Source organism: Lagopus leucura, unplaced genomic scaffold (genome assembly GCF_019238085.1).
Source record: "Lagopus leucura isolate 7727_CA_CO unplaced genomic scaffold, USGS_WTPT01 Super-Scaffold_1, whole genome shotgun sequence".
Classification (NCBI taxonomy): domain Eukaryota; kingdom Metazoa; phylum Chordata; class Aves; order Galliformes; family Phasianidae; genus Lagopus; species Lagopus leucura.
Genome location: NW_024962250.1, coordinates 9,235,694 through 9,252,948, shown reverse-complemented (window position 1 = coordinate 9,252,948; position 17,255 = coordinate 9,235,694). Strand labels below are relative to the sequence as shown.

Sequence of the window (17,255 nt, the reverse complement as noted above, 5' to 3'; positions counted from 1 at the left end):
ATGCGCGGGAGACGGCCGTGCCCTAGCAACCGGAGCGTCGACGGTAGCGACGGCGATGGTGGGTCCCGTCAGAGCCGGGCGGGGGGAGGAGGGCCGCGCGCGCGGGGAAGGCCGGCGGCTTGGGGAGACGGTGCTGGGGCGTCCCCGAGACGCGGCGGCGGGGGGCCCCGCTCCGGGCCGAGAGCGAGCGAGGCAGGGCGGTGGCGGTCCCTCGGCGCCGTCCCCAAGCGGTGCTCGCGTGGGACGGGCGGTGCGGCCTCGCCGTGCCCTGGGAAGCGGGGCTCCGGGAGGCTTCGCGGCGGCGGGAGCGGAGGAATCCCGCCCGCGGATGCTGCGGTGCCGCCGCGTGAGAGGTGCTCCCGGCGTTCGGCTGTGGGGCGGCGGCGTCTGCGGTGCCGCACGGACGGGCCTGCTTTCTCCTGCCGGGCGGCTCCGACCCGCTCCTGACTGCCGAAAAATGGATGCAAGCGAAGGCAGCGCCTCGCCGGTGTCTTGGCGGGACCGAAGTTTGTAAATGCTTGGTGTCGGTACGCCCCGTGCGCAAAAGACCTCTTTGTGGGAAGAAGAATATTTCAACCATTATAGCTTAAATACATTTGTTTTCTGCTAAGATGTTATATTTCTTGTTCCTGGAGCCCTGATGGCGATGTCTCAGGTGTCCGCTTCAGCCTCTGATGGCTCTTGAGGCTGTGTGACTTTCTTTCACCTCCATTCCTGCAGCAGGTTGTTCAGTATCCATCTGGGGACTCCGAAAGCAGCCTTCCGAGGGAGGCTTCCCCATCAGCCATAGTGCCTTCTGCCGCAGGAGGCTGCTTATCTAGGGAAATTTCCAGTGCGCTTCAAAGAGCAATACAAAGTCATTGGCACACGTTCTCTTGATAAGCCCTGTGCTGATTGTTTCTGTGTGCACCTGGTTCTCCGCTTTAAATCTGGTCTGGTTTTATGCCTGGAGCTGGGACAGCAGGAGGCTCTGTGAGGGACTGAGGCCATGGCCTCAAATAGTGCAACAGTGAGCTAGCAGAACTGTGGAAAAGTGCTGGAAACTTCCCATCTGAAAAAAGAAACAACTAGAAGCCACTTGGCTTAGCTGTCACACTGCTATGGCTGCTAATTGGAGTCTCAGGAAGACTGCTGGAGCAGGAGCTGGGGTTGTGTTCCGAGCAAGAGGTGATCACTTGGGTTGGCTTGCAGCAGGCGCCAAGGAGGCTGTGTTGTGGCAGAAGTTCACCCCCTGTCTGCAGCTGGGCCTGGAGCTGGCTGCTGTGTGGGACAGACAAGATGAAGCTCAAAGTCCTTGGTCTGGATGAGTATAAGTGTCGCTGGGCATTCTGTGCCTGTAGCTGTTCTCTTGGCAGCTATCATGGGTCTTTTACCACTGAGTCCAGAACTTTCAGTGGTCTAAAGTATCTGGTATTAAAGCTCTGTGACCTGGGGTGAATTCCCCTGAGATTTTTGGCAGTAGTTTCTTAGCTATGTTTCTTTTTCTTTTTTTTTCCTTTTTTCCTTCCCTCTCCCATTTTTGAGGGGATCTGATGACCAGAAAAGCTGCCATGTGTGGTTGTGCTACACTGGCTTGCTAGGAAGGAGGCTGTTGGTCAGTGCTGGTGGGATGTCGGTCTCTGGAGCCTTTTTAACTTGAAAAATGTCTTTGAATGTGTTCAGGATATATCAGTTTCTCTTCATACTACTGTTATGGATATTGCCATCTGGTTGTAATGGGACTGATGTGAGGCAGAAAAGTTGAAAGTTAGTGGCACCTAAAGGTTGCTCAGTGAGTCAAACCTTGAAGAGCCTCCTACAGGAGCACTCAGATTGTTTTTAACTGATAACATATGTGTTCATGTTACGTGATTTGATGACAAAATTGTTAGAAAAAAAAGAAATATACACATTTCAGATTGCTCTTAATTTTTTGGTAAGAGGTATCTTCTTTTCCCCAGTGAATTCTAACAGGCTTTATCATTCTGTCTATTCACAGATGAGCAGGAGATTACTAATGCACAGTGATAGTGTGTTTTCATAAGAGTGTCAGACCACATTTTTCAGTGCAGTAATTTCTAATGCCCTTGAATTCAGTTGAATTTCACTGTCAGAGGTGACAGTGCCCAGATTATGCTCCAAGCTGGGCAAGAGAATAAAGTCAGTAGAATAATGTGCTCTCAGAAGTCCAGCTTATTACTTCTGAAAATGCTTCCGAGTTCCCCAAAATAAAATGAAGAGCCACTCTAGGAGTCGTAGCTTCCGAGCATCAGCTAGAGGAAGATCCTGCAGGGAAGTGGTGGAAGAGAGGGGAAAAGCAGGACAGGAAAAGAAAAAGGGGAGAAGTGAAGAAGCCAGTTGAAAATTTGCAATGAACATTCATTTTAATTTGTTTGTTTTAGGCAAAAGCAACAACTATCAAAGAAGCTCTAGCCAAATGGGTAAGTAATAAAACAGTATCTAGCTGCTTTGCAGTACTCAGTGGCATGGATTTTTACTATATTTAATTTTCTTTTTTTTCAGGCTTACTCTAACAGATGTCTGCTAGAAGTTTCACAGAGTAAAAATTCTATTCCTATTATCGAATAATAATCAGTTCTGTTGGATTTTCTGTGTGGTCTTGCTAAATTGATATGTCTGGTAAAGATGAGCCTGTTTTGCTCTCTCACCGTATTCTGCTGAATATGCATTGATAGAAGGCCTGAGGCTACAAAGAAATTTAAAGTTGGAGGTGCTGTATGTTGCATTATGCCCTGTGCATTTTACCTGAGTACGGTTCTTCCCACAGGGTGAACAAATATGAAATACTGACTGTACTGAAGTCAGTGAACCTTCTGTATTGGCAGGTAGTGCTGTCCCTCACATTGTGCACCGTGCAAAGCTGAGCTTCTTTCTTGTTTTTAAAGTACTGTTTTAATACAGTCATCATTTAGTACCTTCAGTCTTTCACATTTATTTTTATTTTCACCCACGAACTCCACTCTTGCTCCCTTGGTGAGAATACAACAGCTTACAGATGTTTCTATTCCTAGAGATATGAGCTGAGGTTTTTTTTAAAGTGCTTTTCCTTCTCCTCTCTCACTCTTTCTGCCCTCCAAAACCTGAACTTCATGTTTTCTGTTAAAGATTTATTTCACATTTGCTCCTTTGTCACGTGTCTCTCAGGAGCAGTAGATCCATGTCAGCGAGTTTCCATTTATGTTAACTACAAAGTGCTGAGTGTGCTGTTCTGTTCATGTTGTTTTGGAGGAGGAAAATTTTCCCTGTCCTGCTACTAATGTGTGTCCGTGTGATTTATAACATTGGATCTGCTGTTGTGTTGCATTCCAGATGTATTTCTTCCCTTTGGCATAATGGTTTACCTGTGTTCTACAGTCAGAACGAAATGAATTAAATCAAAGCAACTTTAACTTGGCAACCAGGTAGCCTGTGCTTAAAAAAAGTGCTCTTCTACCCGTGGTTTCTCAGTGCTTATGGTGGTATTCCATCTGAGGTTTGTTTCAGAGGTGGGTTGCAGCCTGGAAGAATCTTCTTTCTTCAGCTGCACACTCTCCACCACAGGCCATGTTAGGGGCTCCCTCTCTGTCCTGTTTTAAGAGATAATGTAATTTTGTCTGTTGGTTTAAGGTGACTGTAAGATTATAAGCCAAGGCTAAATGCAGATAGATGCACGGTTGTCCTTGTCGTTAGCAAAGGAAATTGAAGTTTCAAGTTTGTGTAGTGACTCAGTTTGAGCAGTTCACCATATTCTAGCAAAACATGTGGCGCACTTGTTTACTAAATTGCTAATTATGAATAAAAATCCTATCGTACTGAATTTGGACAGAGGTTGGAATTTTTAGTGAAACATGGCAACATAATAATGCTCTATTAAATTAAGTTGCCTGAAGTATTTTGGGCACGTAAGACAAAATGATGTCTGATCTTGTGTGCTGTGCTATTCTTACATGTTTCTGGGAAGCAATTCATTTTCTTCTCAAGTAAAGATAGAAAACTGACCTCAGCTCTCTCACTTTTCATTAGCTGCATAAAAATGGGGGAGAAAACAAGACTCCTTGTTTTGAAAACAGAACAGATTTCCCCTTTGTTAACAGAGCTCCAGTCTTCCCACTGAGTGCCGAGTGAATCGACAGAGCGTTCCCTTTGTGCTGTCAGGGAAGCAGCTGTCACAACTGGTGTTACTGCTGAAAAAGATACTCGGTCCAAGTCTTGAGTGGATAATTACCATCACTTTGGAATTTTAAAAGATTTCACAGGGTGTATTTTTTTAATAAACACACCCAAATGCTGCAGTTATGACAATTCTTCCAAATCTCTGAACTCTATAAAGTATTTAATCTAGAAAGTCACCAACTTTAGTTGTAAATAGAAAATCTGTCTTCTAATGTACTCTCTGAAGCGTGAAATCTTCCACTCCTTTCTAATGACTAACTAGAAGGGATTTTTTTGTTTGTTTAGAGAATTCTGTGAACTATCAGGATTTATTACTTTACACTGCAATTTCTCTGATTTCTAATTGGCCTTTGATTCAAAGGTGGAATATTATCAGTCCAGACTCAGAGCTCTCTCCTTTCTGTCCTACACTGTTTGTTGTTGTTGTTTTTTCTTCCATTTTTTGTGAAGAGTGTGATCAGTTTCTCTTTTCATGTGTGTTCTGTAGGAGGTAGAGCTGAGTTAGGGGCTTGAGGCTGAGCGCTAGCGCCACCTCAGGGGAGCAGCAGTCACAGCTCCCATTTCAGGAGGAGGAATACGTGGGAGCTATAAAAATGGTTAAAGCTGAGGGAAGATCTGAGGAAAGTGCTGTTGAGATTTCCGCCCAGAATGCACTTCCCTGCCTTCTGAGTTTGTGCTGCGAGATGGGTGTGAGTTCTGAGTTTTCTGAGTGAAGAGGAAAGGAGATTTCTGTCAGAGATTTTAAGAATGTGTTTCTGCTACGTAGGCTTCTGGCTCCCACATGTCAGTCTTCACCGTGATTCAGAGTTTCAGACCTCCAGTTATTCTCAATTTCTTGTCAGTAGAGGACACCTGAATTAATTTGATTAAATGCAACTCCAATTTAAAAAAGAAAAGAAAAGAAAAAAAAAAAGGGTATTTAATGTATATCTGCTTTTAGTATGTTGGAACTAAGCTACTCTTCCACTCTTTATACTGCACTAGCAGGGCTCTTGAAGCACAGTATTAAAAATGCTTTCTCTTTTCAGTAATTTCTTTTATTAACATATTGGAATTACCTCTGTAGTAATTACTTTCATAGGAATGTTTTAGTACAACAGTTCTTAGAGATTTTGTGCAGTGAGCATATTCTTTACCTTCTCTTTTCCTTAGGAAGAAAAAAATGGCCAGAAGGCTTCAGAGGCAAAAGAAGTGAAACTGTACGGCCAGATTCCTCCTGTAGAGAAGATGGATGAATCTCTCTCCACTCTTGTTAACTGCGAGTAAGTTAAGCTAAAGACAAATTGGAAACCAGGCATTCTCTTCTATTTGTACTAATTTGGCTAATGTGCCCAAATGGCAACATGTAGTGGCATGCAGGTTATCTAATTAGCTCTAGGTACCAAGTCAGTTCAGCTGCTGTTTAGCTGAGAAAAATGTAGTGTTGTCTGTGTAGGCAATAAGACAGAGGAAAAAAAGAGACAGAGTCAGGGCTTTCCAAAAGAAATTAGAACTGCCTCAGAACTAAGTTTCTGTGCACTTGTTAAGGCTGTGCTTACAAAGGTCATCCTGTATGTGAAGTTAGGAACATGTGGTACTTTCCTAGAAGCTAAACAAAGTCACAGAAATCATGATGCTTGAGAGAAGAACAGACAGATATGTCTAGCGCAGTGGTGTTTAGATGTGGAACTCTTCTAATATAGTGATTCCTTTTGTTCTGAGAGTTGATTGTTCTTGCTTTTAAAGGAAGCTTTCATTGTCTACAAACTGCATTGAAAGAATTGCCAACTTGAACAGCCTAAGTAAGTGACAAACCAGTGATTATAATTGTTTTCTAGTTGTGGATAGGAAATATACTACAATTTGTAATGTGTGTCTAGCTTTATACTTTTCTTATCCTTTTTAACTTCTTCCTCTTAGAAGGTTGCAGTCGACTTTAAAATTATCAGTCTTCCTGAAGAATGCATGTTTAGCAGTAAAAGCATACTAATGCATGTGTCTCTGTGCAGTCTTGGCAGTTGTTTTGCTGTGCAAGCTCAGTAAAAAAAAAATCCATGCAGAAGTAGCTATGTAGTCTCCAGTGGGACTGAGTTATTATATTCAGTAATTGATTCTAGAGTGATTTAACAACTAATTTCCACACTGATGTTGGAGAGGGTCTGCAGTTGAACAGCGTAATAATTGTGGCATAGTCTGTTGCTGAGGTCAGAGTGTTGGGGGCCGGGATGGAATCTGGAGGCGAGACAAAATGGAACTTCATGGTCTGTAAGGTACAGAATGGGAGGAGCCCACAGTTACTATTGCCTTCCTTGAGAGAAATCGATGCTTACAGCGATGAAAAACCATCAAATAATTATTACATGTTTGCTTTTGTTCATTGCAAAGAGGACACTGAGAAATCCTCTTAAGTGTCCAGCACTGTTTTCGGATAGAAAAGATTAATATTAGTGTGCGTAGTGATATTGTCATCATGCTGAGTAGGTAATTCTGTGCAAAGCACCACACCTCAGCATCCATGCATGTGAGGAGGATTTAAATGATAGCAGCAAGTGTTACATTCCTGTTCAATTGTGTGAAAATATTTCTTGAGGAACTTCTTACTGCTTCTAAAACAATATCTCAGAAGAGGAGCACTAAAGAACAATAATGGCAGTTAGAAATGACTTGAAGGTGTGATGTTTTCTGCAGTCTTTCATTTTTGTGTTTGTCACTATCCTCTCACCTCTTAGGAATTTCTAAAGCTAGTGCAGGCTTGTACTTTCTAAACATGTGGCACAGAGAGAATGAGGGTAGCCGGATCGTCTCTCTCCTGTGGATGGGGAACTGTAGGGATAGTCTGGAGAATATTAGCTGTAGCTGACTTTAGACTGTGACTGATGATGAGTTTTCATATTTTGAGCCATGGCCATGTGTTAAGCTGTTGCATTTAAAGAGAAAAAGAATTCTGATTGTGCCTCATATTTTTTCTAACTAGTTTCTAACTAGTTTCTAACTATTTTTATTCTAACTATTTTCTAACTAGTTTTTCTGTTTTAGAACGTCTGCCAGTTGTGGTTTCATCCCTGCATTCCTGGAGATAGAACATACAACTACCTGTTTTAGATCAGCCTCAAATCTTTATCTGTAGCAATCTCCAGGCACTACATTGCTATCTCTGCAGCCCGTTGCTACTGGACTGGGACATTCATTAGTCTCACCGTTAGTTATTGTAGTTATTAGTTATTTGCTTGTTTATACCTGCAAGAAAGCTTATGTGAATACTGAAAAGGAGTTTTCTGGAAAGACTGCTATTTTGTCATAGATTTGAGTTACACTAATATTACACTAACCTCCAGCAAGAGTAGCTCACTTCAGAAGCTTATTTGTCAGGGTTCTAAATTAAGCTGAAATATTTCTTATCAGACTTCAGTCTGACAGCTTTATATGCTACCTCTATACAGCACTGAAATGAGATTAGAACAATTTTATTTTTTAACCTGGAAAAGAAAGGGTAAGAACTATGTGAAATCAGTGCTAGCAAGCCAACAGAGCTCAGGTGTAGGATGAAATTCTAGTTTTTTTCAGTATTTATGTGGACTGAATTTCAGTAGGTAACCTACAAATGAACAACTCTGTACTTGTGAGCACATTTCTGGGTTATCCTCTGCATCAACTCCCAGTCATCGTCAGTTTTTATTTCTGTTGTGTCATTCTTTCTTAAGACAATCTTTTTGGAATGTAGGTTTTTTAGGAGTATGGAGTTTTACCTGAATTATAACATCTTCTTATACTTAAGAAATCACTTATGAATGAGAAACTTTCTGTTATCTGTTTCAGAAAATTTGAGGATTTTGTCTTTGGGAAGAAATAATATTAAGAACTTGAATGGATTGGTATGTGCATCTTAATCTTGATTAACTCCTTACTAACCGAGTGGAGCGCTATCCAGGATGTGGGATAATTGCCCCATGTTTATAAGTCTTGGCTGAATTTTGTTCCCTAAATTTTGATTTTATTCTGGCACAATGGTATGTTTACTCTCTTTCCTATGATTTCTGAAAATTGAGATAGTTTTTGTCTGTTTGTTTGTTTGCTTTTGCGGAAAAGATCGTGGTGGGACTGAATCTACTGGGCATAGGAAGAATACTTGGAGGAAAAATGGGATTAGTTTTATTATATTTGTATTATATCTCTATTAAAGCAGAATATTTTTCAATTGACTTTGTTAAAAATGAGTATAGATATTATTTTCTTCCTTCTCAGGTATTGTGTGTTTCTCCTGCAGAATATTCCAGCTTAAAACTATTGCCACCTCTAGAGGTGCTGTTATCTCTTAAGCATAAAATGAAATCGATTTATAATAACTGGTTTATAAAAACACTCTTTTTGAGGGAGTTATAAAAGCAACTTTTGTCCTACACGACCAAAATACACGTGCACTTGAGACAGACCATTCCCTAGTACTGCATAAAAACCCCAATGAAAGAGTTGCTGAATAGCAGCCACTGTGTGCACAAACGGCCACATTTGTCTCCTCTGTCCCTATGCCTTAAGAACAACTGCTGTTCCTTCTCTTGTTCTAATACTGTGATTTTTGACATCCTAAATATATTTCACATCCTTTGCTCTTGTTCCTGTGCGTATTTGTAATACTTAACTAGAAACCTGCTTAAAAGGAAATGAAGACCAGTAGATCTTAGTATTTTCTTACATGAGGTGACCTGCAGGGGTGAAGAAAAGAGAGTCTGAAGAATGAGGACTTACTTTCACTTACCTGAGTAGCTCTGTCATTTTCCAGGAAGCAGTTGGAGATACGCTAGAAGAGCTGTGGATTTCGTACAACTTCATTGAGAAACTGAGGGGTATCCGTGTAATGAAGAAGCTGAAGGTTCTTTACATGTCCAATAATTTGGTGAAAGACTGGGGTAAGCCATTCCAGTCCATTCTGCAGCTTCCTACAAATTATGGTGAATGCATGAGTAAGCAAGTTAAAAAAATAGCTCTCCATGTCCTGGGGCTTAAGTTTTACTGATAAACCTGCAGAAGTACACAGAATCCCTAAATAATTCATGCAAGAAATTAAAAATAGGAAATTGAATTTAAACTCTAAGCCCAATGGAGTTTGTTCTTTGAAACACCTTGCTTGGACTTCTTTTGAAATGTGTACTTGTTCCTTAACCTGTTCCCAGTTCAAGTCCAAATGATCCCTATCTGTTTGTATCCCAAGCTATTTATGTGTGCATGGAGTTTGAAAGGAAGGTTTGGTGCAGATGTCCTTTCCTTGTTCATAATCTGGTTGGTGTTTTCATATTTGTGGCTGCAGCAGAGTTTGCGAGACTGGCAGAGCTGCCATTATTAGAGGATCTGGTATTTGTAGGCAATCCACTGCAAGAGAAATACGCCTCTGATCAGAAGAACAGCTGGATTGAAGAAGCAACCAAACGGGTGCCCAAGCTGAAAAAGCTGGATGGTAAGTTTGGGGCACAAGGCAACTGATCTAAGTGACAAGAAGTGACAAGCGTAGTAGAAAGATCAGGGAAATAAATTGTAACCTCAAAACCTCATCTGTGCAATCGTGCACCAGCTGCAGGATCTTCTGAAAAGTTGTCCACGTGGTGTGCAGCCCACAGGTTGGGCTTTACTCTTGAAATTAACCAGCCAAATAGTAAACAAATAGTTTTAGCATGTCACTCTATTCCCCAGAGAAGTGGCCATGGCACTGAGCTTGCCAGAGATCAAAAAAATGCAAAGCATCAACGCTCTCAGATACGTTCTCATTTTAGGGTGGTCCTGTGTGGAGCCAGGAGTTGGACAGCAGCAGGAAAATAGAATTATTTCCTCTTTCTGACAGCCTCTTTCCTAGTTTTGATAGTCCAGATTGGCTTTCAAGCAGATCACCATTAACTGTACTCTCTTGCATAATCTCTTCATAAATCTGTAGATCTTTTCTTTTTTTTCCTTGTAGGTATCCTTGTTATTAAGCAAGAAGAAGATGAAGAAGGAGGAAACTGATGAGACTTTTGCGTTGGTTGTTTAATAATTTAAATATCTCCAGATTGCTCAGCACATAGAACTTTTGTATAAACGTTTGTTTTGAAGAAAAGCTTTGGGCAAGTTTTATAAGACCAGCTTATCTCCACAGTCTCTTACCCAAAGAGTTACTTACCAAACTTCAGGCACACCAGTTTTGTCAAGCTTCTGACATCTTCTGCAGAGACCAGTGGAGTTGAGTTCATCTTTTGTTTGGTTAGTGAGAGATCTTTTACCTGAGCTAATACCTAGCTATTCCTAATTCCTGACTAGTGGTGCTTATTGTTCGCTCTTGTGTTACAACAGAGCAATTTTAGCTTGTTAGATGCAGCTGGCCAACATTCAGTTGAAACACCATTGCTAAAGGAACAATGTTACATTTTAGAACTATGTTATAGACTTTGTTGTGTTTAATCCTGTTACGGGAATCCCTTAATATTTTAAGTATGTGAATTTGCCTTTTCATCCCCTTAAGTATTATGCCAAATAGGCCCAGAAGTTGTGGACATACGCACAAGAAAGGTAATGGGCTCATGATCTCTTGTTATGGACTGCAAGTTTTGAATTGGGCTTCTTGCATTGGAACTCATAACTTCATTGCTTAGAAGGCCATGTATAACTTATATGATGTTATTTATTTTAAAGAGGCAGTAGGAATTCTTTGCATGGTTTCAGTGAGACTAAAGTATCTTTTTTTCTCTTTTTTATAAATTATTTTGATTGGAATAAGTAGACTATTGGCCTACAGCTGGTTCCTGTTCCCAGTCTTGTTTTGGCTCACTGATGGACATAATCCTTCTCAGCTCTGGAATTTTCATACAACTATAAGTGGGCTCAGAAACAAATTCAGAAACAGTGAACAAGAGACCTGGGCTTGAGATGTAAAAGGTAGGGTTTGGGATACTAATTTTTTTTTCTAAAGCACAGATGAGTGAAATGTGTATGTGGTTACTGAGGAAGGTGAGACAAGGTGGGAAATGGGTATTGGAAAATAAGTATTGAAGATGTACTAAACATGCTCTGTTGCACGTTAACCGTTTTAGTGAACCTCCTTATATGGCAGGTAACTATTTTTAGTGAAAAGCAGTATGTAATGCTAAAGACAGACATAATTGCACTGTTGGATGCAAAAAATGTTCCCTCCTCTCTACTTCCTTTAGAAAATAGATCAACTCAGCTAAGTGGATTTTTTGGCAGCTTGTTTTTATTGTTTTTAAGCTTTTCTTCTAATTCAGTGCATTATCTTTGTTTAAACTAGAAAAGTGTGCTTGCAGGTTTTAGAGCAGACATGTAAGGGACGAAGTTCAGAACACCACTTTTGTTTGTGAAAGAGTGGCAGGGGTTGATATCCTGGAAAGTCATGGGCAGGGATAAAAGGGTGGAAGGGACCCAGGCGACAGCGATATTGATCTCAAGCTCCAGGTGTAATTTTAGTAGAAGATAATTCTATTGCTCATCAATATCTAAGTAAAAGGTGTGAAGATTACAAGGAAATCAGAGCCTAGTTTCAATATATTCTTTCTTGTTATTCTGGGATTTTTAGAGAAATGCTTAAGCATTCCAACTTAAACTGGCAGATACAAATAAGTCTCGAGTTTCATTTAGATCCATTTCTTAAAATAAGGTCAGAAGAACAATGGCCAAAGCTGGATTTATTTTACAGATTTTGTAGTCTCTTGTAATTCCTTCTAGTGTTATGCTCTATCGTTAGGAAAGGCAGCACTGATTAAGAAACACACAGGGAGGGAGTATTATACAGCAAACAACCATTTCACGTTGACCTCTTAAAACCAACTCAGTTCACGTGCAGCCAATCAGCTTTGGAAAAGTGGATGTGATTTGAAGGAGCACCTAGCTTATGGGCACACATGGTCTTCACTGACCTCAGCTTTTGTGGTAGGGCAACAGGGAATAGGCTTGGGCCCTTGCATGAAGTGATTAAAGTGTGCTTATAGTGAGAACTTCAAATGTTAGCAACAACTAGAAAAGCCAATTTCAGATGTGTGTGCAGCTGTTTTCAGGATAGAATATGCAGAATATATGCATGGATTCTGGCCAAGAGGCAACGCATTTAAATCCCTGCACCTTCAAAAACCAATGTGTGCAGTTATGGTACGTATAGCTTAAATTAATTAAATAAGTTAATTAGCTCCTCAAAAGAAACAAGACAGAGATGAGAATGTTGTCCAGTGCTACATGATCCTACTGGTTAATTTTGTAATATCTAAATATGGTCTAACTCTGTACATTTACAAAGGCAGCATTAGATACAGCAAAGACTCTACTTTGACTATTGTGGGACAATCTGAGAACAGAATAGAATTTTAGCATTCTAGGTGGAGATAGTTCCGTTGCCAAGGCTTGAGGAACCTCCAAGAGGTTCCTGGCTCTTGTAACTGACAAGTTGAGGCTCCACGGATTAATTACCATTAATCAGTCCAGCAATAACTATTGCAGTTGTTCGTTGGTAGAGCTGGGTATAGCATATGGCTGTTGGCATCAGCTCTTTTCACAAATTAACAGCACAAGTTCTCTTTTTTTGCAACTACGTTATAAATATGAAAATAAAAGCAGTCATTACTGAAAGGAACAGGGCATCCAGTCTCAGCACAATTGTAGCAGCAGCAAGGTAAACTTAGAAGATTTTCCTTTGCCTTTCAACCTCCTGCATACTGCAGAACCTTTGCATGTAAGTTAACCCTTTTCTGAGTTTTAGCTTAATGTTATATGTGATGAATTGTGGGTTACTGCCTAGCACAAATCAAAATCCCATGGACTTTACTAGCCCCAAATAAATTAAGTTTCAATCAATTTCTAAAATTTGCACTTTAAAAATTATGCACTGGATGTGGTAGAAGATACAGATGATAGAATTTAAGCAACTGATTTGCAATGCAGATGGAGCTGCACTGCGTCACAGATACACTATCAGAGATCAGACTGTGTGCCCAGGGGAGCGGCTGAGCAGCAGTTAGATGCTGAAAGAATTCTTCCTGTGTTATTCTTTGCGCCTCCACATCTCACCACATCTAATGATGTCCTAAGCACATTATTATTCATGGATGAGAAGAGCACCCATGTAAAACTTGCAAGCCATGTGGAATTCTGCTTTTCCCACAGAAATTATGGAGGATTAGCATCCACTTAATTATATAGAGAAATATCCTACAATTAAATTAAGAGATAGAAAATAGGTATTTTACTTGCTTGTTAGCATAGACCTCTCTTCAAAGAGATGATGTATGCAGTGGTTATCTTTCAAATGGCTGGAAAAATGTGAGAAGAGACCCGAGAACCAGCAGCTGATTCAAATTACAAGAGTAGATCCATCTAGGAAAATCTTCAAGCAAGAAAGCACTTTTTAACATCTACTTTTGATGACATTTTGTATACTGTAATTTTGTAGCATGACCAAACTGTTAAAGTTGCTGTGTTTAAATTATTTAGGCTTACATTTATAAATGAACTTATGTGAAACTTGTTTAAAAATAACAATGCTATTTTATAAAAAAAAAGTCTTTGGCTATTGTGTAATGGAATAGGCTCAGCTTCTGGTGAATTTTCATAAATTAATTTTTGTTCTCATTAACTTTTCCTAGCTGCTCAGGGAGCAATGTATTTATAGTATGGAAATGCTGTCTCTTATTGCCTCTATATTTTAGGATAGGAAATAATTTAGGCTTTACAGATGTTGATCTAATTGTGATTGTTGTCATCTGATACATAAATATTTTTCAGTCTTTTAATACAGACACTGGTTGTCAGATTTGTTGTTAGTTCCTAAGAGAAAAGTCTGCTATTTTTATTTGGGGTAAAAAAAATTGCAAGTACATTAAATAAGGGTAAGTCTTTTTTTCAGTACAAAAATCACAGGTTTGCTTTGAATTCAAGCTCTGGGAATAGCATTACACAATCAACTCCATTTAGCCAGCTCAGGAGAAGGTTGGTGCTTAATGAACTTCTGTAATAGGAACTTCAGCCTTCAATAAACAGTGCCACTGAAATGTAGTTTAAAAACTCATGAAAATGTAAATGATGTAAATGAGAAAGCTTTCTACCCCGCAGTAGTCACCCTCAAAGGGATAAGAATATCATCCTGCACTGATAGCTGTAGGCCTATTGAAAAAACAAACGTCTAGGGAATTACTGCAAAATTCCTCATAATGTTGCTCCCTCAAAATGCATTTGAGCTCAGAAATCACTGAAGTGCTTTATAAAGTTCTCTCAGTAGATGAAATAACCTTGGATCTACCCATTTTAAAAAGATGAAAACCAAACTGCCCTAAACTTACCACTGTTAATTTTCCATCATCCAAATTTCGTTTGCCCAGTTTTAGTGCAGTGCAGTCAGCCTGTAACACTTGCCCATAGGCTGTGATAGTGAGGCAAGTGCATTATTTTCTTTGCCATCTAAATAACTGCCACTTACTTCCTCACATGCTACTGCTGATCAACATCCATATCTGCAGGAGTCAGCTGAAGCAGGGGCTCTTACGCTGCTCGACTAAATCCTTTTCCTGTCATCCTTGCCAACATCCTGGAAATACAAGTTCGTCAGCTTAAAAAAACAAGGAGAAATTACTCTGAGTATGCCTTCTTAGCTTCTAACTGAGAGCTTGTAGGGGATCAGTGAGCTATCAATGCACATTGCTACAATCTCTGCAAGGGAGCATCTTTTAAAAACTTTCATGCCCACACGTTAGAAGGAGTGAATAAACAGCATAAACAGCCAGCTTCCAAAACAAAGGAAGCTTTGCTTCGAGGATGGAGGGAAGGATATTGATGTTTAAAAACCCACAGCAAGAAATCCAGCTATTACCAGAGAAATAAGCTAGATCAATGCTATGTTACCATATCTATATTAAAAAAAAAAAAAATAGATCCAGGTAACAGACACATGCCCTTAACAGAGTATTCACTAACATGTATATTTAAACATTAAGAATGAAAAATATGATAAAATATGAATTACAACTGGTTTTGAGTTATAACCTACCACTGTTTCTACATGTAGCCAATTTAATTCCTGAACAGCAAGAAGCATTACCTCTTTTCCCAGCAGTTCCAGCTGTATTTCACCTGGATGTACTGCCCTCTGTCCCACCTACAACTATTCAGAAGTTCAGATGTAATACACACCCTTCAAGCACCAACTCACTTCATGCCACCTCAGCTCTGCAGCTGCTTACGTAACATCAGAAGCAGAATTCATCTGTCTTCATTTACTGCTTGCTTGGGTTGGACACACCACCAGTGTTTCTGTAAAGCAAACAGAGCTATATAGACACCAAATACTTTCTAGAGTCTTTCTTGTACCTAAGACCTAAAATACATCGCAGGCGGGTATCTTCAAGGAGAATACTGAGAAACAGTCCTGGTAATTGCTGTGGAAAACAGAGGGAAATACAATCAGAGAGCGGAATTGCTTAAGATGACTCATAAGAGGACTCAGAGCTGCCTCCTGTGTATGAACAAACCACCAGCCTGAGCCTGGCAGCCACCACTTCGTATCAAAAAAAAAACCCCTCACCTCTGAGACTATTTTTAAACCTCATTTAATAAAAGGGTTTCTTAGATATATAGGGGATATTAAGTAAATAAGTTACATAGTACATTACAATCACATCAGCAAGATTGCCTTTAGTGTATTAATATTTTATAAAAAAAAGCACACAAAAAATAAATTCAGTCCAGTCTATCACAACTGTACAGCAACAGGTAAATATATTTATATATGTACATTTTTAACATGTAACAGTCTTTTAAAAGGTGCCAATAGGCAGCAAACACACAAAAGGAAGTGTCTGCTCACTTGCTAAAAGTAATATACTTTATTATAAAGCATTTATACAGTAATTACAAAGGCTGACTGCTCCTGTACAGTACACCAAAGCTTCGACTACAAATTTAAAAACAACGTAAAAAGAATGAACTCAACAAAAAAGTTTTTATCAAATCTGAACTACAAGGGGAAAAATACATATGGAGAAGCTGCAGGAAACAGATTTTTAAAATACACATTTCTATAAAAATATATGTTGTTTTTGATTCTCAAGAAGTGTTTCTTGGGCTCAGCTGTTGATGGAATCTTGCTCTCTGGAAGAGAACTCCTCAGATGAAGCTCAGAGGCTGCCTTCACAACACTTGGCCTCACAGAGAACGAGGGCAAGAAAAGCAGCTGAACCCAAGTGAAGAATTTACACAGAAACTCACTCCTGTGAAAATCCAACAGTTTGTAGAAGCTGCTTCTTTGTCTCCTTAAAGCTTTATAAACTTTCAGACATACATTAGAAGATAAAACACAGAATGCTTGCTGGGAAGATGTGGTTGAGAACGAGGTTTCTGGCAGAGGTAATCACTGGACTAAAAGTGCCTTTGTATGAAAGCAGATGAGACAAATACAGCTCTAGTCCTCCCCACTCACATTTTGTTTAGCGTAGCATACAAATACACAGGGACTCCAAGACCGCTCCTTGAGGGAGAACTAAGCGGTGCATAACAGCTAAGAGAGGGAGAGCTTGCTCTTTCTGGTTTAGGAAACACTTTTTTTGGATGATGACTTCAAGATAAGCTTGCTGCAAATATGAGAAACACCGTGAAGTGTCAGCTTTGTGAAATGAGAAGTTTTGTTAGCTAATCCAGACTCCATGAATTCCATCACTAGTTTGGGAGTAACAGATGGGTTACCTTTAAGTTTCAGAATGTCTCTCTTCTCCCTGCCTTCAAAGCAGCTGCCATCCTGCCTGGCCTAGCTGTCTGTGCAGCTGTTCTGGGGCCTCCAGCTTACAGAAGTGAGTTCTCCAGGGTACTGCAGCCTATTCAGCTAAGCCGCTCCAATTTTACATGGAAAAACATCCAATACATTAAAATGCAGAGTTGCTCTTGCAGCCAGACAGCAGAACACCTGTAGCTATATCAGATATGCATCACGAGTGCATGCTTTACCTAGTAGTTATATATACAGCATCTTATAAAATGGAGATGCTATCCCATGCAGAGCACAAATCTGAAAGGCTGAATGAATCTATCTGTAAAGGGCAGACTACACAGGCAGAAAGGCAAAAAACACAGAACCAGAGCAAAACGTGACCACTAGCCCAATCTCTCACAGCATC

The 17,255-nt window shown here is 40.1% G+C and overlaps 1 protein-coding gene across 2 annotated transcripts; it reads left to right on the top strand.

The window, feature by feature from the left end:
• The first annotated feature begins 5 nt into the window (after positions 1-5).
• Positions 6-14,556, top strand: DNAL1 (dynein axonemal light chain 1). 2 transcript variants are annotated; one of them, XM_042872484.1, is made up of 8 exons: positions 6-58; positions 2,382-2,420; positions 5,305-5,414; positions 5,878-5,933; positions 7,948-8,003; positions 8,909-9,035; positions 9,488-9,580; positions 10,076-14,556. In XM_042872484.1, the coding sequence occupies exons 1-8, from the start codon at positions 56-58 to the stop codon at positions 10,120-10,122; spliced, it is 531 nt and encodes a 176-aa protein (XP_042728418.1). In that variant the 5' UTR covers positions 6-55; the 3' UTR covers positions 10,123-14,556. The 2 variants fall into 2 exon arrangements, with proteins under 2 accessions (XP_042728418.1, XP_042728408.1); XM_042872474.1 differs by having other exon boundaries at positions 7-58; positions 9,434-9,580; positions 10,076-14,555.
• Positions 14,557-17,255: the final 2,699 nt, after the last annotated feature.

Excerpts from the sequence above, each read along its gene's own strand:
- DNAL1 (XM_042872474.1), top strand. Across the intron at positions 5,415-5,877 it reads TCCACTCTTGTTAACTGCGA|GAAGCTTTCATTGTCTACAA; the intron begins GTAAGTTAAGCT and ends TTGCTTTTAAAG. Across the intron at positions 9,036-9,433 it reads TAATTTGGTGAAAGACTGGG|CAGAGTTTGCGAGACTGGCA; the intron begins GTAAGCCATTCC and ends TTGTGGCTGCAG.